Below are 25,178 nucleotides of genomic sequence, written 5' to 3'. Positions count from 1 at the left end.
GTCTGCTGACTCGTGCAACTGCCTGTTGCTCTTTGTATTAGAACTGAATGCTCTTTGTGATTAGAATCTTGTGTGAAAATGTTTCCAATTGCTGAGAAACAGAGCCATATTTTCCCCTACCCTTCAGCTCAGCTCTCAGGCATGTAACTAGGGAATGCCCAGCTTTTAATAGAGGCTGCTCAGATCAGAATGCAGAATGGTTTTGGAAGATCTGCTGGCGCAGTGGAGACTGTGCGAGTCGGACCTTATTCCATTCTCCTCGAGCTTCAAACACAATTCTAGTTTGTTATATTGTCCTTGTGTTGTCTTATGTGTTTAAACCGGACAGCATGGTAATTAAAAAAATTGTTTCACCACTGATAAATAAATGCTCTAAAATGAGAAGACACTTTGTAAATTGTTTCATTCTTTGACCAAAAGGATCTCAGTTCAAAAAGCTTCTCAGATTTAGTGAAATAAAATTATAGTATTTGAGATAAAAACATAAAATGCTGGAAAAAAAAGAACTGTCCCAATATAAAAAAAACTTCTCACTACAGCATGACCAAGTTACAGTTTTTAGTGATTAAAACAAAACACAAGTTTTATTTCTTTCATCTTTATTGTTACAATCAACCTTTTCACAGGAAATTCAATTATAAAAAAATGTCTGAACAATAAAACAAACAATATTTTCTCCACGTTACATTTAAGTGTGATGACATGAAGCACATGACCTGAATCAGATGGTCAGAAACGGCTTCAATATTTCAGACGTCTCCTAAAAAAGGATCATAATAGAAAAGACGAACCGTTTCAACAGTGTTTACAAAAGACTTTCTGGCTGTGGAGAATAAAAAAAGTCCCATCAAGTTCTTAAATAAATAAAACCAAGAACAAATCCAGTCATTTATTGTGCGTAAGGAGGAAATGAAGCGTTAGTCCTAAAATCATCAGCCACAAATCCTGGGAATCGCACTTTGTAAATGAAAATGAGGAAATAAACTGACGGGTGTTGACTGCTTATTTCTGGTTTAAGTCAAACAGTTATGGTATAATTACATGTTAACTCAAAGGTTTAACCCAAGTTCATTAAAGCAAATCTACACGATCACCGCTGGAATCTCTGTGAAAACTTCAATTATCACTAATGATCTTCACTACAACCACACAGCAAACACTGACATTCACCACAGAAATACATTTTTTAACTATTTACCGTGTTTTAGTTTTACTTTAGTGCCACGCTGTTGGTGATTATCAGAAGCTGCTGCAGAACATTATCCTTCATCAGACTGAAGTGCTTTCACCTAAACGCCTTTCTGTGTTTGTAGTTAGAGTTGCCTTCAAAATCCAAACTGTCTTCAGAACAATGAACACCATTTCACAACAGTAAAACTCAGAGAATATTGATGTGGAAATCCAAAGTGTTCAAAATTAAATTAATAACACATTCCATAATGTTTAATTATAGCTGAACGTTTTAGAGTCCATGTAATAATCTGCTCTTAGTACAAAAAAATTATAAACATTCAGGATTAACTAAATACTAATTTTACACAATATAAACCATGTTTGTTTTCCTCCCCAAACACTAACGAGATCGAAAATTTCTACACGTGTCTGAAATATTAAGTGATTATTAATATGGAGCCAAATCGGCATCAAAAGGAGTTATATTTGAAAAAACTTAAGCTGAAAATTTAGTTCTGATCTTTAACTTTTAAAGGGAAAAAAAGGATACAAAAGAAAAAAGTGAAGCTATTTTTGTTTAGATTAAATTTGTGTTTAAATGATCAGAAAAATGGTTCAAATGAGTCCAAGTTCAAAACCTTTTGATCAGTTTAACATTTTTTTCCTCTTTTGGATCTAAAAAAAAACATTCTCATTCCTATAATTCTGTCTCAAACGTCCGACCCTGACTTGATGTGAGGGGGCGGGGCTTCAGATGAGAGATGTGGAAAAATTATCAGGATCAAAGGTTTGATATACAGAATAAAACACCTTTGCAATTGTCATGACCATTTCAAAGTAAAGGCAAAATCCAATCAAAAAAACTTTAGCTTCACTTTTTTTTCATAACTAGATTTTCAGTTTTAATTTCTTTTATTAAACATATGACTCTGGTTTAGCTCTGTGGAGTTGGACGAGAAGGCAGCAGCCTCACTTTGCTGTTTTCTCACATCTGTTCATTTTCAGATGAATTAGCATCCTTTAAATTTCAGGCAGGATGGCAGACTTGTAATTTAAAAAAAAAAGCATCTGTAGGGTCAGCCTTAAGGAACGGGCTTCCCTCTAGTGGTTAGATGAAGAACAGCACTTCCTGCTTGTCAAAACTCTGAAAGCCATTTATGGTATAAAATAATTATGATGATACAAATTTATATATGTCTTTTCCTCCAATTTCACAAGTTTTGAGCAAATTTAAGAAGAACAACTGTGTTGTGTGATAACTGAACTCGTCATTTATTTGAAGCCTGCTACAGATTAAGTTATTATTAAGCATGCGTTGCCCATCTGGACTCCGGCCGGGCCGACATTAAAGAGATGCACTCACAATTTCAGCAGTTATTGTTCCCTCTAAACGACGTTGGAGTATCGAGGTGTTCGAAACGCGCTACCTGCAGAAACTAGCAGACAAAGCTGGAGGTGGCTCTTGAGAGCCAGACATCCTGCAATGGCAGTAAAACTGAGCCAGAGTGGATAGAGGAGGAGGAAGTAGACAAAAGTAGCAAGGTGAATGATGCTGAAGTCACACTTGATGGAACTTGCAGCACTGAGTCGCCTCCCAATCAGATTCCAACATCTGAGATAGTTGTCAGCATCTCCAGGGAGGAGTGCTTGTCTGCAGAGTTAGCTGTATGGCCCAAGGCCTCTCAGGGCGATACAGCAATCAAGATTGTACTAACTGACTCCAGGCGGAGCTCCGTACTCCACTCACTCGCCGGTCTCGGGCACAACATGACACGGGAATCGGTTTGCCGTGTCTCACGCCGTTCAGCTCGCATAACTAACTCCAAAAATAGCAGCTCTGTCGAGAATCTTCCATTGACACGGTTGATGATGACGATGAAGATGTTCCTGAGACAGTCGACGCTGATGCGCCTGAAAAATCTGAGAAAACTTCAGGAGCCCATGATAATAAGAAACTTTTTTTCTGAAACATTTTTTCTGAAACAATTAACACAACTCAGAAAAATTGCCCTACTTCTCCAAGCATCAACTCCTCTATGCATCAACGTCAAATTTAAATGAACATTCGTTCGACTTTATTTAAACACAGTTTTTATCTTCATCACGTTTGCTGTTTATTAAAATTTTTTCTTAATTTCTGATTTTCTCAGCCAACTAATGCACTTTGGTGAGTGTGAAGAAGGAGCTTTCTGAGGTAGCAGGTTTTAGTTGAGGGGGTTTGGTGAAAGCGGTTCACTTCTACAGAGCAAGCGCTGAAGGACCGATTTATGTTAACCCAGTAGTGAATAAAATAAAAGCCTCCGTGACTTTTATATCTAGATATGGATATATAATATAAATAAAATGATTAAATGACATAGTTGATTAGTTCCAGATTGCCATGTAAATGGGTGAAGGGTTTTTGTCATAAGCTACATCCCAGAGGGATAATAAGGCATTTGGTGTCCTTAACAAAAGGCCTTGTTGGGTTTCACACACACACAAACACCCAAAGTGTAGCTGACAGGAAGTTGTTTCATTCATGGAGGGGAAAAAAAAGACCTCTGAGTTGATCAGACCTACATATCCTTCTCCTTCTTGGCCTCCCGCTTGGTGCTCTTTAAAAAGTCGCTTCTAAGCAGCCGACAGAACAGGACGATGTTCATGGCCGTCATGATGGCCATTCCCACGCTGCCCAGCGTGTACGCCAGCAGAGGCACCTTGTCCCTGTTGAGCACCAGCCAGCGGGTCATCCAGGCCAGCGTGTTAATGCGGAATATCACGTACGTTCCCAGGTTGATCATGCTGTTGACGCGGTAGAACGTGCCGACGGCCATGTTGGCCATGCGCAGATTCTGTCTTAGGTGAAGGAACACGGAGTTGATCTCCACCAGCAAGGCCACCACGGCAAAGCCCACGTAACAACTGGAGAGCACAGAGAGGCCGAAACAGGTGATCACCTGCAGGAGGGAGACAGGAAACAGGACGTTTAGTTAGGAATAAAGGAAAATATGTTATTATTCTGGTAGAACTTAGCGTTTATAATTCAAAAATTAATATGAACTTCCCTGATTTAAATTATAACTTGTTCCAATATGCCAAAACTACTTACATGATTGCTTTTTATGTGCTTTATCACTTTAAATGTAAACATCAGATTTCCTTTGAGTCAAAATGACCATAAATGTTACAACGAACTTTGAATCAGCTGATTGTAAAAAGGAGATGGCCACACCCCCTTAGCTGGTTTCTGCTGAATAATGCTTATGAAAAGATGTGATGTAACAGGCAGATGACGTCCACAAGGGAGCAGCAGAGGACCTGAACATGGTGACAGCAGACACATCTTAGGTTCCTTTAGGAAGTTATTCAACTGCAGCTGTACACGTACATAATCCAGACAGGTGAGTTTAGACGAAAACGCTTCAGAGCCAGCTGTGTTTAGGTTTACTCCCTGGTCAAACTCGACCAGTAAAATAGCTCCACAGGAAACCATGACCTTTGCAGCCAGATAAAAGAAAGCTTGTGTGTTCCATGTGACAAGACACGTGAGGACGGTTCTCTTTTACTGTACGTTACACAAAGGTTGCTTTTACTGGGAGCTTCAGCAAATACATCAGTTATCTAAAACTGTTTAATTGAGCTGTTAGTGGGGAAACGTTTGTGCATAAAATATATATAAAATGAAATTAGAAATGTACAATATGAAAATTCACTGTGGTGGCTGATAACAGATACTCTTTTTTGCAACATTTGGCACATGTGAAAGGTTTAACTAGCTTTTGGAAGTACTGTTATTCAAAAATTTCAAGTAAAAGCAATGAATTACATTATTATTTATCATCACTATTATATTATTATCTGATGACCAACTTTTCTCTTTATTTCAATGACTTGGCTCCTCTAAACACATTCAAAATCAAAATAGTTCAGGGTTATGCTAAGTTTTCACATGCTATCATCCTGTAATGACAAACTGAAGTCAGTGAAAGCACCGTGTTTAGTAACAATCTGCTGCATTATAACAGCTATAGTTTGTTTTTTAAAGCTACATGAACTCATCTGTTTGTCCACAAATCAGTGAGATCACACCACAGGTCAGGACCTTGTGACATTCCTCTGACTCTGAAACTTGTGCTACACTAGGTGTGTCAGGACGTCATGTTACTAAAATAACCAAAGAACCACACTGGCCTCATCCTAAAATTATTTTTAGTACAAATTGTTGGGGTTTTTCCTGCGTTCAAATTTGCGTGGCGGCCGCCTCCAGCTAATTTTTTGCCGCCCCAGCCTGATTTCACTCTGCCCCCAGCTATATGGATGTTATTTTAACTGCAGTTGTAGCGTTGGGGTGCTGTATCAGCAGCGGTGCACCGAAAAGCACTAAAACCGCTGCAGAAAAAAGATCAAAAGTTGCTTTTCTCACTAGTTGGTACATACACTCAAAAATATAAACGCAACACTTTTATTTCTGCTCTGATTTCATGAGATGGACTTAAAGATCTAAAATTCATTCCAGATACACAATATTACTATTTCTCTCAAACATTGTTCACAAATCAGTCTAAATGTGTGATAGTGAGCACCTGTGCTTTGCTGAGATAATCCATCCCACCTCACAGGTGTGCCACATCAAGATGCTGATCTGACATCAAGAGTAGTGCACAGGTGTACCTTAGACTGCCCACAATAAAAGGCCACCCTGGAATGTGTAGTTTTGTCTCACAGCAAAATGCCACGGATGCCACAAGCATTGAGGGACTTTGCTATGCAAAAAAACACCTCAGACAGAAATGCACACAGACTTCAGACATTACACAAGTGTCCACTAGGTGGGGAGGTAGGGTGGGGACTCTCCTCACTTCAGTGCGTGCAGCCGTATGGAGCAGCGCTCATCACCTCCGTTTGGACAGGGGAGGGAGATAATGGGTTAGAGAGCACATTGACTCCTAGATACGGTTCCACGGCCTTCACCGGTCACAGTCCTGACCAGGCTGGGATAGGGAGAAAGGGTTTCTATAGCGACGGCAGCATTCCACATTTCATCTGAGGGGAGTTTACACAGGCTCCAAGGGCACCAGATTCAGATAAGAATTGTTTTGGGGACAGACAGAGATAATTTCCTCTCTGCCTTAGAGTTCTGTTGGTCTTCAACCCCTCTAGGTCCAATAATGGCGTAATTAATCTATCCCAATCCGTGATGATTATTGCTGATCCGAGTCCAACGACGCTTAACCACAGCTCATAAGCACAGATAGCAGCTACAAAGACCCCTGCTTCGCTAATGTGTCACCATCTCAAGGTTACCAACAGTCAGCAAGTGAGAGGAGAACGAGAAAATGTTTAGGCCAGAGAATGGGGAAACCATATAAAGTGGTACCCGGTGACAACAACCTGAAACCGGTGATGAGTCTGAACCGAACTGAGCCTTTGATGGTGAGGGTGAGTAACTATTATTATCAGTAACCTGCACTGAGGGAGGGGAGGGGGGACTCAATATTCCCACCCAACAGTTTCTGGATCTATAATGAAGGGATTGATTTACAGTAGATTAGCTGGGTTTATGAGATAAAAGCACTGCTTCAGTGCAGAATTTCACATCCAGTCGCCTCGGAAACATGACTTCAGTAAGTTGAACAGAGAACGCAGCTAACAGCATAACAAAAAATCATTGGCAATTCAATAATAAAGATGAGAAAAAATGTGTTTGTATAAAGAAAATATTGAGTCAACTTCCTGAAGAAACATTTAGCTTTCAAAGTGAAAATTCTCTATGAGTTTTGAAGAATTATGGTCCTTTTTGGGGTTTCTTTTAAAGACCAAGTTCACTTAATTTTTTCAACACATATGCAGCGGTCTCCAGTGTAATTGAATGCCTTGTGAGTCAATCTAAGGGAAAAAAGCTCGGGCTGTACTGTTTCAGGAAGTAGAAGTTAGCCAGAAGAAAGGTGAGCAGAAGAAGTCGGCAGGACTTGGAGTGTTATTTCCTGATATTTGGTCATCTCTCCTCTGATTGGTTAACAGCAACACCACTGCTCTGCAACGTTGAGGGTTTTATCTCCACAAATAACACAAGCTTGGACGAGTTCTATGTTGAGATGCTAATGCTAACAGTTAGCTAATCAGTAATCCTTCACTGTAACTGTGTTAAAAAATCTAGTTAAAGTTAAAGAAACTTTAGTTTTGCTGCTTAAAATATCTTAAGAAAACATTTGAATACTTAATTAGTCCAGAAATATAAATGTTAAACTTGTTTTTTCAAAGCTCAATAAAATATGTTCAATTGTAAATGTTTAAAAGCAATAAAATATAATAAGGTTAGAATGTAAGTACACAAAAGCCTGGACAACAAACGCCTGCACCTTCCTCCCTCTGGGCTCAATTAGATGCACCTGCTGAGGGACCTTCAACTTCTTCATGATTTCAGGGGAGAAACACCACGGGTTAGTAAATGACACCTATAATAAATGAGAAAAACTAAATTAAACTTCGGAAAATTTAAGAATTAACCCGTTTTTAAATTGGCTCAACCAAAGTGGTATATCGGCCAACACCACTTATAAAAAATGTAAATATATCGATATAATATATCGATCTGTCCCTATAGAAATCTGAAAGGCAAATCCTTAAAATCAGATTCAGAGTTTTATTGCCGTATGTGAGAGAAATCACATTAGGAGATACTTCCAATCCAATCCATCCAATTATATCTGACCAAAAGTGAAATAATTTAAAAGATTACGTTAGAAAAAAACATAATTAAGGCTGTAACAGGAACAGGCCCTTCCCCACATTCAGGTTCTCTCACCTTTCCTGCTTTCAGGACTCAAACAAACTTGCCTGTTGCACCAGTTTACTCACAACGCAACAGGGAGGATCCATGCGTGTCATTGTGTCGACAGCATTTTGAATTCCTTAAAAACTAGATTGTGTCATTCTTCAGGTAACCTACTACCTCACAACGAGGGTTATGAAGGACTTCAAACCAGTTTTCTTTCATCCAGTTCAATATTTGTCAGATGGCTGGTTAGTGGGACGGTTTGGAACCGTTCAAGAGTCTTTTGTTCTACTTGACAAAGGATGCATTGATTGATAAGGCTGCTGTGTGTGTGTGTGTGGGGGGGGGGGGGGGGGAGCAGAGGAAGGAGAAGCTCAATGTGGCCTTTAATGGTCTCTTAGAGCTTTCTGACATCTTGAGATGGTGGTAGTGATGGGGTCAAAGGTGTTAGGGTGCTGGCAGACATGCTCTGAACAGGTGGGAGTGTGACCAACCATCTCTCTTGCTCACACAGACACTGCACATAAATCTGAGAATAGTTTTAATACTTTGTACACCTACAGGACCAGTAGAGCTTCTTTGGTGCTGGCCGTAAGAGACAGGAAATGTCCCAGTTAAGTTAATAAACATTTATGACATTCAGCAGAGCGGCGGCGACTGTAGCAGGTGGGAGGGGCTTTATAAAGGCTCAAAGTCTAATGGAGGAAAGGACACACAGCTAAGAAACACTAGAAAGTAGTATCAGTTAGACAAACAGATGCACACAGAGGAAGTCTAAAGTGTGAGAGGAGACACGGGTTAGCTCAAGGTCTGAGAAAGTGGTCTTAACTTGTATCATGAGGTCTTGGCTAACTCTAGTCAGCTGACAGACACACACACAATCTTAGTAAAAGTGGTCAATTAGAGCCGTACGGCTTGTCATTTACATAGGTGTGTGTGTGTGTGGGGGGGGGGGGGGGGCACACAGACAAAATGAGTACATTTTACTTATGACCGATTAGCATTTATTTTTCTATAAATGTCTCAATATTTCACAGCAAAATAAAAGTGCAAACAGAATAACTTTCATTAATAATAAAAATATTTCATTACAGCTGAAGGATGATTTTAGGATCTTGGCCCATCAGTTCACATTTACATGCATGAGCTAACCGCCCAACCGGCATCATGTCTAAATGAGAACAAAAAAAGGCGTGTGCAGGCGCAACACCTTAGACAGAAGAGGACGAAGGTCTAATATTACCTACTTTGCTGCACCTGTGCTGGTCTTAAGGTGGTATTACGTCACTGCTACATTAAAGATTTTACCTAGTGGTTTAACAACCAGTCTAAAATACAAAACACATTTTCATCTCTATTAAATGTGCAGAACTGATTTGATCTCAAATACAGACAGAAAAGCTCATCACATTTCTACCAGTTCTGCAGGTTTATCCAGTACAGGAACAAATAGACACAACCGAAACCTAATAAAATAAAAATAAAAACTCCTAAGCAGTTACACACAACAACAAAAAAACAAACAGGTAATTATTGTGTAAACATCAGGTTTGCTGTCCAACACAACAGTTTCACCCCCATCAGCTTCAGAAGTTTAACTGAGAATAAACCATGTTCTCTCACAACACACTTTCTAAAACACACACACACACACACACACACACACACACGCACATGCACAACCCTAACCAGTGGGGTTCTCTTCCCAACTCTAACCTAAACTAAAAGTTCATTCACACCAAACCTGTAAAACCAAGTATCAGGGTGCTTGGCATTGTGTGAACCAGAAAAATGTCCCCACAATGTGGAAATGTCCAAACGTTCAGGTTAAACTATTCCAGCATTCCCAACGCAGCTAGATCCAGTCCACTTTGGTTTATCAACTCTATTGTTTTGGTTTTAAGTCATCCAGGAATGACACACCTTGTAAATGAAAAATTGTCAGCTCCCTTCATCTTCAACCCTCACCAGTGGTTCTGATGATGGATGGTTAAAAACTCTACGGACAACATTCCTGGTTGCTATGCTAACCGGATCAAATCCCACTTTTCTATTTTCTTTGATGAACTGTTCAGACTTTCTAAATTATCTGCAAAGCACACAAATGCTCACTCACTCTTCTGATATTCTACAACTTCCGTCTTTGCACGTGTGCTTCCAGGTAGGAGGAGAAACAGATGACAGATTCTAATGGCTGAAAATGCATCTACACTTTGGTTTGTAGATGGAAAGTTAGTATATGGGTCTGTAGAGCAGAAAGTGAAAAAATTAGCTGAAGAACTGAAAGTTTTAACACAATCTACTCTACTCATGCCAAAGATAACAAAGACAAAAACATGTTTCTGAATGTGATGTTCCCTAATCACATGTTCAACGAGGTCATAACAATTGAATAGAAACATTGTTTTATGATTTATGAAATAGATTCAATCAGGGGTATGAAAGCTTATTTAGCATAATTTTAAAAAAAGGCACACTAGGCAATTTTACTTGCTTTTAGCACCCCCAAGTGTCAGTTATTAATTCTCTGTGGTCAAATCGAAAATGAAACCTCTCCTTGCCGTGCGTTCACCTTTTAACACCTTGAGCTAACAGCTGAAATGTCTCCCCAGTCTTCATTAGTTTCTACAGGAGCAGTTCATCATTAAAGGGGCATTATGGAAGTTTGACAGCCAAAACATGTATAGAAATAATAAATTTCTTAATACATTCTCCTGCAATGCCCTGGTCCTGTAGAATGAGCCCTGGCATTTTTACTGTGATTGCCTGTTTTTCTGTAAAATCACAGAAAAAGAAAGCTGCTCGGGTCGAGCAGGATGCTTCATGCGCGTTCACGCTCAGGCATAGCCCTCCGAACCGTTCTTTGAACGTTGTTTCAGCTGTCATCAAGGAAATAAATGGTTACAGATACAAAAGATGTCACTGGCGCTGTAGCTCGTCTAGTAAGACGTCAGACTTTCGAGCGGAAGATCCGGGTTCGATTCTGGATGTGAACATATTTATTTATAGTTTCTTTTTTACATTAATGGTATATTTTTTTACAGTAAGATGCCCAAATTTTCATTTGAGACTCGCCGAACGGCATTCAATTCACAGATAAAAAAGATGTGGGTTCAACTTTCATTTTGGAACAATTTTTCAAGCAAGAGAAGGGAATGATCTGAGCATGCAGGGGGACTGACCCATCATAAACCTTTGTCGGCTGTGCTGAAGAGAAAGTTACAGAACCAAATTATTTAATTAATTAGCTGTGCGTTCTCCTGTCCTCTGTCCTCCGGGCCACACACACACACACACACACACACACACACAAGGGACTGTCTCAGCTGCTATTTTTGTTAAGGAGTGTGCACGTACAGCATGCGCGCCTCGTGCACGAGCCTACTTTTGAAGCTGCCATTACGCTTTTGGCCTGAGGGGGCAATCGTGAGCATAAAAATTCAAAACTCCGTAAAGTCCCTTTAAGTTAAACAAATCAGCTGTGTTAGTGATCTAAAACATGCAGGAAACGTGCTGGAAGCAGACTGCAGTCCCAGATGTGTCAGCTCGATTTTTTAGTCCAACGGAGGCAGCCTACCAGTCTGAAGTTACAAATGTGGTATTCTGGCCACAGGGGGCAGTAGGGGTCTGAGTGACATTTTATCAACCCTTTAAAGAGCAATTTTAGCACATACTGGCTCGAGAAAATGGTTTAAAAATATGAAAAAGTATAAAACTGCATAGTATGGCTTTAAATTTTTGGCCAAAAAAAGACAGAATTAGAAGTGGCACTAGCCTAAAGCTAGGTTTCAGACGCCAACATAGTGGATCTAGGACAACCAGGAATCTCCTTACACTTGTTTTCTGTGAAATCAGCATTTTGATTACCTAAACAAGGCAGTGAACACAAATTATCTGAACAATTTCTGGTGACGTTATCTGCAGCGACCAAACAAGCTCTGCTGAAATGTTTCTTAAACTATGTCGAAGCCCAGCTATTTCACACCATTCAAACAAATGGAAGCAGAAGATGGACACTGGGAGAATAATCAAGTTTCCTGGGCATTTCAAAAGAGCAACTTGTGCAATCATATGAAAAAAATCCCATGTTTTTGTTTGCCTCAATAACTTCCAATTGTGACATCTTAAATGGACAAAAACACAAAAAATTGGCAACTTTTTTTTTATTTCACAGGATAAAATTTCTAAACCTTTAGATAGAACTAAAGTTGTTCAAATGCTGATTACCACTTCCATGGAAAAAACAGATCTGCTCTTTGGCTTCTGTTCAGCTCAACATTAGGAGTGAAACAAAACACGCACGTTATATTCACCTTTTCATTAGAGTGGAAACTAACTGGTTTTCCTGGCAATGAAAAAAACAACATTGATTTTTACAAACTCTGCAACTTTCTTTTAACCTTTACAGAAAAAGCAATGCTATTTTTGGCTGATCTGTTTGTCTTCCTTGTATCTATGTGAAGCACATCTGATAACGTGACGTTATGATTAAAGTCTGTTTTGAGGGACTGTGGCAGGACCCACATTCCCTCTGACCGAAAGAGGCTGTAATCCCTACTTTAGTCAAGTGGAAGAAGAAGAAAACGTTCCATGGAATGTTTGACAGCAGTTCTGCTGCAATGCAACAACGGAGATCAGCAAATCTCGCCTTAGACCGCACGCTGCTCCTTTTATGTACATCAGACCAAACCCTTAGAGGGAAGTTCAGACAGGAAAAGCTGAATCCTGTTTCTTGGCGTTTCCCTAATTGACTGGCTCTAAATTGGAAGTCACAAGTAATGATGGCTACATATTCACCTAAAAATGGAAACCCCTTCAGGAAAATGATGATCCATCAATCATTGGAGATTATTTTTACGTAAACAGACATGACATCCATAAATGCAAGGTACCAAGTTTTCTAGCCTACAACAGACACCAGTAAACTCCACTCCATTTCCACTTGGTCCAATCAGTCCAAAGGACATTGGTCACACCTCTGGTTTTATGTCAGTGACCAGCCGGATAGGTCAGCCCCTTTATCGTTAAAGTAACCCCCTCTACTCCCTGATTTGAACAAACTAATTGGTTTGGCCACAGAGCGTCTTTTTCTGTACATGGATGAAAGCAGAGAACAAACAGGTTTTGGCCCAAGACCAAAATCTGCAGGTTCTCCTTAGCATGCAATCATGAAGATAATTTTATTTTCCATCCACTGTCTTACCAGCTCAGTGACCTAGTGGCAGAGTGTCCGCCCTGAGACTGGGAGATCAGGGTTCGATTCCTGGTCGGGTCATACCAAAGACTTGAAAAAAAAAATGGGACCCAATGCCTCCCTGCTTGACACTCAGCATAAAGGGGTTGGATTGGGGGGTTAAACCACCAAATGTTTCTCGAGCGCGGCTGTGTCTGCAGCTCACCGCTCCCCCAGGGGATGGGTCAAATGCGGAGAACAAATTTCGCACACACATCAGTGTGTGTGACAACTAATGGGACTTTAACATCCACTGTCTTTCGCTTATATGGAGTCAGGTCACTGGGCCCAGACTTCCCTCTCCCCAGCTACTTGGGCCAGCTCCTCCGGGGGAATCCCAAGGCGTTCCCTGGCCAGGTGAGAGACAGTCCCTCAAGCGTGTACTGGGTCTTCCTTTAGGTCTACACTGCTCTGCTGAGTGTCATAAACTCACCACGACAGATCGGTACAACGCCCGCATCACTGCAGGCGCAGCACCAATCCGCCTATCAATCTCACGCTCCAGTTTTCCCTCACTCGTGAACAAGACCTCGAGATACTTAAACTCCTCCACTTGGGGCAGGACCTCATCCCTGGCCCGGAGAAAGCATTCTACCCTTTTTTGCGTCAAGACATGGCCTCAGATTTAGAAGAGCTGATTCCCATCTCAGCTGCTTCACACTTGGCTGAGAACTGCTCCAGTGAAAGCCAGAGATCTCGTTCTGATGAAACCAACAGGACCACATCATCTCCAAAAAGCAGAGACCTGATCTTCAGGCCACCAAAACGGATGCCCTAAACACCTTGGCTGCACCTAGAAATCCTGTCCATGAAATTTAGGAATAGAATCGGTGACAAAGGGCAGACTAGGCAGAGTCCAACTCTCACCGGGAATGAGCCCCACTTACTGCCGGCAATGCGGACTATACTCTGACATCGGTCATACAGAGACCTAACAGCCCGTATCAGAGGGCCTGGTACCCCATTCTCCTAGAGTACCCTCCACAGGGCCCCCCCGAGGGATGCGGTCAAACGCCTTCTCCAAATCCACAAACGCATGTAGAGTGGTTGGGCAAATTCCCACGCACCCTCCAGGATCCCCCAATGGGTATATAGAGCTGGTCAGTCAGGAAGAAAATCACATTGTTCCTCCTAAATCCGAGGTTCCACAATCCAAAATCATTTCATTGATTTATTTATAAAGCAGCTTCCATAATCAGCAGACCGAGGTGCTGAACACAACCATAAAATTCACAATATATTGTTGTACATCATTAAAAGATGAAAAAAAAATCATAAAAGTAATGGAATGTTGAATAAAAAGGGGAAATCATAACATGCTAAACCGATGCGCCTGACATTAAATCCGCTGTACTATGGACAAATATCGACTGATGCATGAACAGTAAATACCCGCTGACCGATATAGCCGTCTACCCCGTTACTAGGGATGTGAGAAAATACACTCACTCAAATATTGCGATAAACATGTTTTAGGAGACTGAATCGATATTTAAAAGCAGTGCATTAAAAAGCAGTGCATTATTTTTTTTTTTATACAAATTTGTATGGTTACAAAAACCACATTTTAATGTTGTGCAATTCAAACTCCGACTGCTAGGTGGCACAATTTTACCGCTTTAATTCTGACGGAACAACGAACACAGCATGTCCTGGCTTGAGTTTTCAAATTAAAATTCAGTCTTTAAAAACTGTAAATAAATAAATAAATATATTGGTTTTCAAAAAATGACCAGCAGGCAAGGTGGGTTAAGTGTCTTGCCCAAGGACACAACAGCAGCATTCTCTGGTCGGAGCCAGGATCGAACCTGAAAACTGCAACCCTCTGATTACTGGACAACCAACTACCTTCTGAACTGCTGCTGTCCCTGCTGTTCAATGACAATCTGAAGCCAGCTGGCCAAACCGTCCATTCGCTGGACTCCCTGGAATAGGAGAGAAATTCCAGAAAAAAAGGCAACACAACCATGTCCTGTTAGCACCAGCCTGCTATTCCAGGCAAAGGCCCATTTCCTACTTTAACGAATACTTCCATCACTGGAACACCGACTCTCAACTGAAAAATATATAGTTTACCAGTCACCCAAAATAAAACTAGTAGAGTATTTAAAATACTCCTAAAACAGTTTACAACAACAAAATACCATCCAACAAACACAGTAAATAAGCAGGAATAAATAAAGGATATCCGTCATCAAAAACGAACAAGCTAAACACTAAACGGCTACAATTTGGTTTATTTTAAAGATGTTGAACTAGCATTTGTCATGTGAAGCTGTCACCGAGTGCTATCAGATCACCATAAATATTCTGATATTGTGTGAGATTGTGTATTTAGTTTCAAGATTTGCCCAAAAAAGAAAAACTTCATTGTTAGGTGATCTTTGTTTTTAAATGATGGTAAATGGACTATTTACACAAAAAATGACCTAAAAGTGATGAGAAATCAATGCTAATCTACTCCAGTCCCTTAACTAAAAAGTGTTTTTGTGAGGTGAGAATTGCATCAGAACAAGAGTTTGGCATCAGCTCCAGCAGAGTCCTGGAAGTAGGTCATGAAGGCAGCGGTGGAAAAGGGAAAACATTGACTCAGGATGTGGTCCTGCGTCTTCACCTCAGGTTATTTTTCCAGAATTTAAATCACTCCGACCCAACTCTGCTGCTGTTTTTTTTTATCCCATGAAGACAGACATTTAGATAATCCGTCCATGGCAGCACACAACACAGCACACAACGCTGTCTGAGGAATTCCTTAGATCACAGCTTGTGTTTAGACCTTACCACGATGTGATGGAAGAGCAGCTCCCAAGACTGACTGAGCTTCTGGTTGAACACCATGTCAAAAAAGTCATGGATGAAGTAACCTGTAACGGCAGACGTCTGGGTTAACTTCATCACATTTGACCCAAAATACACAACAGATTCTTTAGACAAGGCTGCTTCCATAGCAACAGGAACGGCAACCAGGATGCTTCTTGGCAAGGGGCTATTTATACTCAACAGCCGCTGTAACCATGGAGACGGCTTTGAAGAATACTGCAAAAATAATAGAGGCTTGAGGTTGGCGAGGAGAGCTTGGGGCTCTGTTGAGGTTGAGATGAGGTTTTTAGTGTGTGAATGTGTTTGTGTGCGTTAGTAAATGACTGTTGTAAAGCACCTTGGGGGAGGGGTGGGGGGTAGGATCATAGAGGGTGCTATATCTAGGCTTCTTCAGTTTCACTGCAACACTGACCGCTACTGGAGATCCTTCCTGCCAACAGCCATTGTAATATACAATAACTCTTTGATGACTTTATTATTATTCTGAGCTACTACAGCAATCAATTTCCCTCTGGGATTAATCATGTATTTTTGAATTGAATCAAACAAAAGTCATTTTTCCTTACATTTAGAAATGCAACACCAGAAAAAAATAAAATAAACTTGCTGCACAAAATGTCACTTTGGTTTGAGGCAGGCTTAGTGCTTCAGAGACTTTATCAAACAAGATAGCGCGACACCTTATCAGCCTCATCCTCATGCTTTTACAATGACTCACTCAGGATCGTGCAGCATGTGTTTAAATAAAAAAAAACAGAAGCAAGAGAGACAAACTCTGTTGGATCTCATCGTTTCCAAACGAGTGGAGTGGGTGGCTTTGTGCAGCGAGGGAATCTCCAGACTCAACCAGAGCATAACTGGTCCTTCAAGGAGTACATTTGTTTCATCCCAGTTAGGAATGTCTACAGGAACTTGTTCTCCTTTCCTAAACTACTTGGTTAAAATCTTGTGGTATCAGCTATAAATTCTGATTCACACACACACACACACGCACACGCACACGCACACGCACACGCACACACACACACACACACACACACACACACACACACACACACACACACACACAGAGAGAGAGAGGGACAATTCAGTCTGAAGTATGTTCCTGTAAATAATATCTTACCCATTCTGATGAAGTATTGAAATGAAAACAAGTGTGTGTGTGTGTGTGTGTGTGTGTGTGTGTGTGTGTGTGTGTGTGTGTGTGTGTGAAGGGGGGGGGGGGGGTCTCCTGCTGCTGCCTGCATCAGCTCTCATTGATGGCCTGGTGTTTAACGCATTTGCCGTCTTTGTGAATTCATGAGCGTACACGATTACGTCTGGCGCCTTGGACTGATTATAAAGCCCTTCGTTGAGCTTCCAAGGCCGAGAATGTCAAATATCCTGGGAATCGTCTAGGAGTTATTTTTGCTTTACAGGTTTGTTTGTCCTCTTAACTATTTAAGAAATAAAGCATCTGCAAGATCTTGGATCTTTACAGCTTTCTGGATATTTGTTTGGTTGATTACCAAACTATCAGGTAAAATACAAGTAATGCAGAAGTGAGAGGACAGTGTCCCACTGGGCCATGTCTGTGGGGTGGTTAAAATGATGGGAGAACGTTGTAGAAAGTCAACCATCACTGCAGCCCCCCACCAGTCAGGGCTTTATGGCAGAGTGACCTGTCGGAAGCCTCTCCTCAGTGTAAGACACATGAAAGCCTGCATGGAATTTGCTAGAAGACTCCTGAAGGACCCCGAGATGGTGATAAATAAGATTCTCTGGTCTGATGAGACCACGATAGAACTTTATGGCCTTAATTCTAAGCTGTATGTGTGAAGAAAACCAGGCACTGCTCATCACTTGTCCAATAAAAGCCCCACAGTGAAGCATGGCAGTGGCAGCATCATGCTGTGGGGGTGTTTTTCAGCGTCAGGGACAGGACCGGTTGCAATCAAGGGAACAATGATTGCGGCCAATTACAGGGATATCCTGGACAAGAACCTACTCCAGAGCGCTCAGGACCTCAGACTGGGCCAAAAGTTTACCTACCAACATGACAATGACCCCAAGCACACAGCTAAAATATGGATGGCTTCTTGGCAACTCTGTGTCTGTTCTTGAATGGCCCAGCCAGAACCCTGACCTAAACCCAATTGAGAATCTCTGGAGAGACCTAAAAATGGCTGTCCACAAACATTCACCATCCAACCTGACAGAACAGGAGAGGATCTGCAAAGAGGAATGGCAGAGTATCCCTAAATCCAGGTGTAAGAAACTTGTTGCATCTGTACCAAGATTAATGGCTGTATTAGCTCAGAAGGGTGCTTCTACTACATACCGAGTAAAGGGTCTGAAGACTTAGGTCCATGTGATATTTCAGTTTTTTTTTTAAATAAATCTGCAGAAATTTCAAAAATTCAGTTTTTTCTGTCAATATGGGGTGCTGTGTGTATATTAATGAGGAAATGGTTTAAATGAAATTTTAGCAAATGGCAGCAAAACAACAAGAGTTGAAAAATTGACTGGGGTTTAAATACTTTCTGTATCTGTTGTATTTCTGCAGCAGAGTTTTTCTAAGACAAACATTAGTAAAACAATCAAAACACACAGTTTTATACTCAAAAGAACATGAAATGGGGCGTTTTGCATTTGGATGCCCCCTCAGCACAAGGGCTACTCACCGATTGAAAAGGACACCAAAGCATGAGAAAACACAGAGAACGTTTCTATCAGGTCCTCTGCCATCTGTGGCTGAAGGAAAAAGCTGAAAAGGCAAAAATCATTTTGTTTTCATTGTTGGTAAACTCTGACAGCAACATGTATACATTAGGTGTGAATGCTGCTATTGTGGCAATAAGATCATTCCTTCTCCCCCAGTGTGAATCTGTTGAATGGGAACATTTTACACGCACAAAGTATAATTTTATTACAAATTGTGATGGGACAGACAGCTCTTGTCTGGTCCCATCCCAGTACAGAGCCAGGTGGCTCACATTAAACGGATTGCAGGGCAGGGTGAGCCATCCAATAAACAAGGAGTACTTACGATCGCAGTTTGCAGTTGGAGTCTCTCAGAGCACCTGAAGAACAAGAGCTGTCACGTTGGAAGGCCTTTTATTGGATGGCTCACCCCGCTTTGCTATGTGAGCCACCTGGCTCTGTACTGTGTTCGGACCAGACAAGATCCGTCTGTCCCATCACAAAATGAAAACATTTATGCTTTTTAGGATTTTATGAACCAAACACCACCTTTTCTCCCTGAACTCACCAGAACACTGCCCATATGGCAGTGATGAAACTGTGCACGAGGGACGTGGAGATGTTTCTCCATTTCCACGCATTCCTGCACGCGGACTCGGGCATGGGGAGCGCAGCGACCCCCACGTTCACCAATCTAAAGAAGCCAATGGAGCCCGCAGTGGTCGCGATCACGGAGCTCAGCTCCATGATTACCCGTTTGTGTTTGAGGAGCGAAAAAGAAAGAAAAATTCAACAAGCTCCTATGGTCCTCTTCGGTCCAGACACGCGACGGAACAGCGAGACAACTACGTTAACATCTCGGTGATTTCCCAGCTGCTCTCTGAATGCTGGACCCCAGCGAGGCGCGTTTGGTGCTCCAGAGGGAGAAGAGGCGAGGACATTAACTGTTTCTCCCAGTGTGAGTGAAGGCTGGTTGGTGCTTCTGCTCCAGTCGAGCGGGAATGCTCCACTCACAGGTTAAACCGGTACACGTCCTGTTGACTGTTAACCCGCCCTTTGGTAGAGCCTCACCCCACAAGCTTGTGTAACTTTTTGACATCAACAGAATCCAAACGAGGAGGTCCCGCCCTACTACAAGGGGGCGAGGCCACAAGCGCGCTCATGTGCTGTGGTGCGTTCTGTGACAATCGGAAATCACAAATTTAAATATTATGATAACAAATTAGACTAAAATACAAAAACCAAACACTTGAGACAGATGAATAATTACAGCGCAATGCCCCCCAAAAATCATCTAAAAGAAAATGTGAGGAAAAAAGCTAAATATAAGAGAGATCACGGCAACAAAATATATCAAACATTAACTGACCATAAAGTAACAACATAAATCGTCCACCAAACAAAAAACTACCTAGTGGAAGTAATTACTTTTCTTAATTTTTGCTTAATTTGGGACATCAAATGCATTAGAATATAAAGTAAAGTAATAATACTGTTAATATTAATTTTCTAAATAATAACGTAAGGTAATAAAGTTAAGATTTTCACTCGAACATCCCCATATTTTTGTGGTGTTTTTGTTTTAGGACTATATAAGTTCAGTCAGTGTGTGTTCATACGGTCAGTAAAACGTGCTATGCCAAGATCGATCAAATGTACTCTCTAAAAAGCATATCTAAAATCAAAAAACAAAGAAAAATGTAGTTGCATTATTTGTTTTTGTCATAATACTCGTGCATTCTAATGCACAATGTTTTTAATTTGACTATCTGTGTTTTACAAAAAGTGAGAAAGTCTCAATATAAAATACTTACATTTTACTGATTAAACATGCAGTCTTGAGTAAAATTCTTGCTTACGATATATTTAAGATAACATAAAACAAAATATAAAGCTAAGCATAATCTTATATATATATATATATATATATATATATATATATATATATATATATATATAAGATTATTTTTACATCGAAATAATCCAGAATTCGCTGAAAAACATTTCCCCACCACACCCACTTGTAAAGTCATAATTTACAAGGAGCTTCGAACGCAACACAATTTACCGTGGGTTCATGGGAATTATTGTTTATTTCCTGCAAGATAGGAGACTGTGGAGGATTCATGCTGTTTTCCCATACGGAATTTTAATGCTTTCATATGTTACTGTTCCTCAATGTTACAGTTTCAGAGAAATGTCCTATCCCTATCAGCGCAGCTTTCATATAGATCTGGGCTGTGAAGAATGACCACGGCGACATCTGCTGGCCAAATACGGAGTAACAATTGTGGAAAATATTTTCTGGAACGTTAATCGAGGTCCGCCGTTTTCAAAAAGTCACTTTGTCATTCATTTTCATGTTTGAAAAATCAAATAAAAATTATAATGTTACTGTGAACTATCGTCTTGTCTCTATAATATTTTCCGGTCAATTTTCCCTCAATTCCGTGGAAAACCTTACAAGATTAAAGAAAGTTAGCAGAGTTCGGAAGATTTAAAATTGTCTTTTAGCACAACAAACACTATTTTCCAAGAATTATTAGCCAAAAACCTGCCACACAGTAGATGAATCGTAATTGCAGGTCCTGTTTCAGATTGATGGATTTTGTTGCCCTGTTTCTCAGCTTTCCTGTCTACAATTCAGATATTTTTAAAGGAGACATAACATGAAACCCCCACTTTTTTATCCATTAACACAGTGTGTTTCACATTTTAAGTGTCTAAGTGAGCAAAAAGGCTTATATTATTCACTGGAGTTGCTATTTAGATATTCAATAATTAAGTTGTGGGCATATTTGTCCACCCGTTCAGTTTTTCAAATTATCTATTACATCAGAAATTTATTTCGTCAGGATAACTACCAAATATGGTCATGGCCCTCAGCTAAACACAGAGCCAATCCGCCATCTTTTCTTCTCGCTAAGATTTTTTGTAGTCCTATTGGAAAAATGCAGAATGTCTGGTAATTTTAGCCACACACAGCTCAAAACTGTTCCTCATTTTAAGGAAGGGTGGTGTGGCAGTATTTAAAACCCAGAAGCTGATGACACAACTGCTAAAAAAAAAAAAACAGAAGAAAAAAGTAGTGTGTGTGTGTGTGTGTGTGTGTGTGTGTGCGCGCGCGCGTGCGCGCGCATTCGTTCGTTCGTGTCTCCCAGGCTCGTGACTAAGTACTGAGGGCTTCATCTATCTAAAAGGAGTCATTTCCATCTGAATGTGGCAGCAACGGGACACAGCAGCAGAGCGGTAAGCTTCATATCACTCTAAAATGTCGGCAAACTTTACTTTAGATTTACGGGCATTAGCAGCACTAAACCTTTAGCATCCGACTTGCTATCGCTGGCACAGTATGTTAGTAAAGTTAGCACCCAGATTAATGTGGATTTGGCCGATTTTCGTGGAATAAAACGTGATCTGGGATTTCTGATCACTGCCTTTTTTTACACCAGATGATAACCTTCCACTGATTGTAGCAGCAGAGAGCCTGTGTGTTATTCTACGTGAGTGTGATGTAATCTTAGTGTTGTGGTTATTAGCCAACAAATAATTTGTAAGCTTTACTTACCCTTTGGATTCATCAATAAAATGAGTAAATATGGAAATATTTACCGATTTATTACGTAATTAGGATATCTGTGGATATGCCTCGGGGCACCACCCCTTTTTACAGGGGAAAAATGAATCCAAACCTCTATCAATCTGTCTAAAGTTCGTAAAATTCTTTTAACGAGCAGCGGTCATATTCTATCCAACACAGACAAATTCACTTGAGACAAAACTTAATTGGCAATAACATTTATTAACTAACATAATCACTTCAGCTCCTCTAAAGCGCTAGCCAATCAATATCAACCAACTGATTTTATCAAACAAACAACAAGCAATGAAACCATGGAATGATAATGTGAAGTAACAATCTAATCAGATTGGTGGGGTGAGATGGTGATGTGATCAAGCAATGGTGAGGCTGCTTGATGATGTAAACAGGCAGAGATAGGCTGATTACCAAACTGGAGGGAGTTTTGAAAACAAAATGGCGGATCCTTTGTTTGGCTGAATAGGCTGTTTTGGACTATTAGAGAAGCGGGAGAGAAAGAGGGAGAAAAAAGAAAAATCTTGAATGAATGGACACAAGGTGTCCCTCTGTGTCCGGGGCTGAGCAGATCAGATGGCGTTGGTCCGTTGATCCCAGCAGCTAGGCCTCACACACACGCCGTCCGGAGCGGTAGGAGCAGAAGTGGGGGTCTCCTTACACCAGGTGAACTGGACAGGGGAGAGAAAGAGTTCCGCTCTGCGCCTCGGCTTTATAGACTTGTCCAGCGGGCGGTCTCTGTAGGGGCCGGTATCCACCGGGGGCATGTCAGACTTGGCGTCTCTTGATGATGTCATCAAGCTGCTGCCGGCTGCAGAGGATCATGGGACATGGAGTCCCTGCTGGCGCTGATATTAACATGCTTTATTGTCTACTCTTCAGGGCGTAGATGGCACAGTCCTTTGGAGAAAATACTGCGTAGTAATTTTCTCATGAGGGCAGGACCCCAACATTAGCATCCAGTAAATAAAGTCCCATATCAGCTAAAATTCAGCGTGACAAAGTCATTAAAGTGCGTCAACACAGTGGCAGTGGATTTAATAGTTTTAAAGAACAATCTCTGAGTGAAGTGAGGTTAGTTTTTTGTCTCACTGCAGATATAAAAACTAACTGCATCAGTCAGACGCAGCAAAGCTCACCGTCTGTATGAGTGTGAGCGTCGGAAAGCTGATAAAATCGGCTGTAAAATAATTAAAACAAAAGTAAAAATGTCCTTTGCTTTTTAGAGTCCACATCCAGAAGGCTGGAGCCGTGTTTCACTGACAGGCTGTCAGACTAACGCCCTGATGAGCTCAGCAGGGACAATCTGGTTTGATGTTTAGGTAAGTGAAGATCTGCTTCTCCAAGACCTTGAAATGCTAGTAAAAAATAATTTAGCCAGCTTGCTAATGTTACTCTTCTTCTCCTCTAAGGAACACAGAACGTTCAGATGTTGGAGCTTCATGTCACCTACTGAGGAAGGAGACCCACCAGTAAAGAGACGGTCTGGACCAGACCAAAGTGAGTGATGACACCTCAGCCACCCTCATCAAGAACACCTCACCACCTGAATCACTCCGTCTAATGACAGCAGAGTGATTTATTTGATGTTTTACTTGTTTAGTCTGTTTAGAAATTATTGAATTACATTATTTTCTGTAATCGACCATCTGATCTGGACGTGTGCAGAATAACTTTCCCCAAATTCAGCAGCAGCTAGCCTACAAAAACAGCTGCAGCATGTAGTAAGTCTGTCTGCACTGCTCTCTAATGAGCTTCCTTTCATAAGGAATCATTTGTATAATTTTAGTGTCACTATTTTATTACATTTGTAGGAAAATATGAAGTCACTGCAGCAAAGTGAACTTGTGAACAAAGTAAAAGATGAACCAAAACAACACAAACGTGACTATGAACATGAAAGCTAAAGAACCAACTTTCCTAAAGCTGCTTGTAAACAAAATATGTCATTAAAGTTATTGTCTATCATTGCAGAATATGGCGATGACATCATGGAACTGGTCTTTGGAAAAGTTTTCCCTGAACCAACTCCGTTTCTAGATGAGGTAGAGAATATCTGCATCTCACCAACCCTCTGGTCTCAGTATTCGGACAACGGAGGTCTCCCACTGTTATCCAGGACCAGTTTGAAGCCCACATACTGCCCCTCCCTCATCATCAGGAAACATCAGTTCCTATCCTGAGGACAACAGAAGACGGCAGGAGGACAGGAACTCTGAGACCCAGATACCACCAGCACCGGGACACAAAGCACCTGTGTGGACAACGCCTGTTTAACTACTAAAGCCTGTTTATTATATTGTTCTACTTATTTGCTCTGAGGTTAATACTTAGAAAATTTGTATATTAATGTAAACAATTAAAAAAATCACTGATTGTATGTTTTCTTTCAGATGTAATGGTCCAAACTCAGCCTTGTAGACATTTATTGCATCCTGTAGGTAAATACACAGAACAGGCTCAGATCCAGGATGACCCAGCATGCTCTTCTTCCATTCTGGCTGTTAGGGATTTTATCAATAACTCAATGCCTACTGATGTTTTCACCTAACGGTATTTATTTAGAATACAGGTCAGATTTAACTATATTTGTTAGCAAAGCAGACTGATCTTGGGAATTTCACTGCAGCACTGATGTCCACCTCTCTGTACACATTAGAGAGAATTACCATGTTACAGCTAAACGCACATTTAATAAAGATATAGGCTACGCATTGCAGACAATAAAAACAAAGTTGTAAGCATTAGAATTATAATGATCACATGAAAGAACATTGAGAAATGTTCTTTATTTGTCACTAGAATATCAAATCTTTAAATTAAAATGTAACTGCTTTTTATCCATTTTCAGCCATTAAGACACCCAATATAAAATAAGACTACTTATAAAATTATTTATATATATATATATATATATA

General features: G+C 40.7%; 1 protein-coding gene across 1 annotated transcript; it reads right to left on the bottom strand.

Annotated features, from left to right (window-relative positions):
- Window positions 1–582: 582 nt before the first annotated feature.
- On the bottom strand, window positions 583–19,932 carry tlcd2 (TLC domain containing 2). The gene is made up of 4 exons (XM_015951616.3): window positions 19,234–19,932; window positions 18,647–18,729; window positions 15,945–16,027; window positions 583–4,112 (listed from the first exon to the last, which is right to left on the bottom strand). Exons 1-4 carry the CDS (start codon window positions 19,410–19,412, stop codon window positions 3,732–3,734), a joined length of 726 nt encoding a protein of 241 aa, XP_015807102.1. The 5' UTR covers window positions 19,413–19,932; the 3' UTR covers window positions 583–3,731.
- Between the last annotated feature and the right edge of the window lie 5,246 nt (window positions 19,933–25,178).

Source organism: Nothobranchius furzeri, chromosome 13 (assembly GCF_043380555.1).
Source record: "Nothobranchius furzeri strain GRZ-AD chromosome 13, NfurGRZ-RIMD1, whole genome shotgun sequence".
Lineage (NCBI taxonomy): Eukaryota > Metazoa > Chordata > Actinopteri > Cyprinodontiformes > Nothobranchiidae > Nothobranchius > Nothobranchius furzeri.
Note: the sequence above shows the minus strand (reverse complement) of the source record. Positions and strands in the feature narration are given on the sequence as shown.

Excerpts from the sequence above, each read along its gene's own strand:
- tlcd2 (XM_015951616.3), bottom strand. The coding sequence starts at position 19,412 with ATGGAGCTGAGCTCCGTGATCGCGACCACTGCGGGCTCCATTGGCTTC. Across the intron at positions 18,730-19,233 it reads GCCATATGGGCAGTGTTCTG|CTTTTTCCTTCAGCCACAGA; the intron begins GTGAGTTCAGGG and ends TTGCCTTTTCAG. Across the intron at positions 16,028-18,646 it reads TTTGGTGTCCTTTTCAATCG|GTTACTTCATCCATGACTTT; the intron begins GTGAGTAGCCCT and ends CTGCCGTTACAG.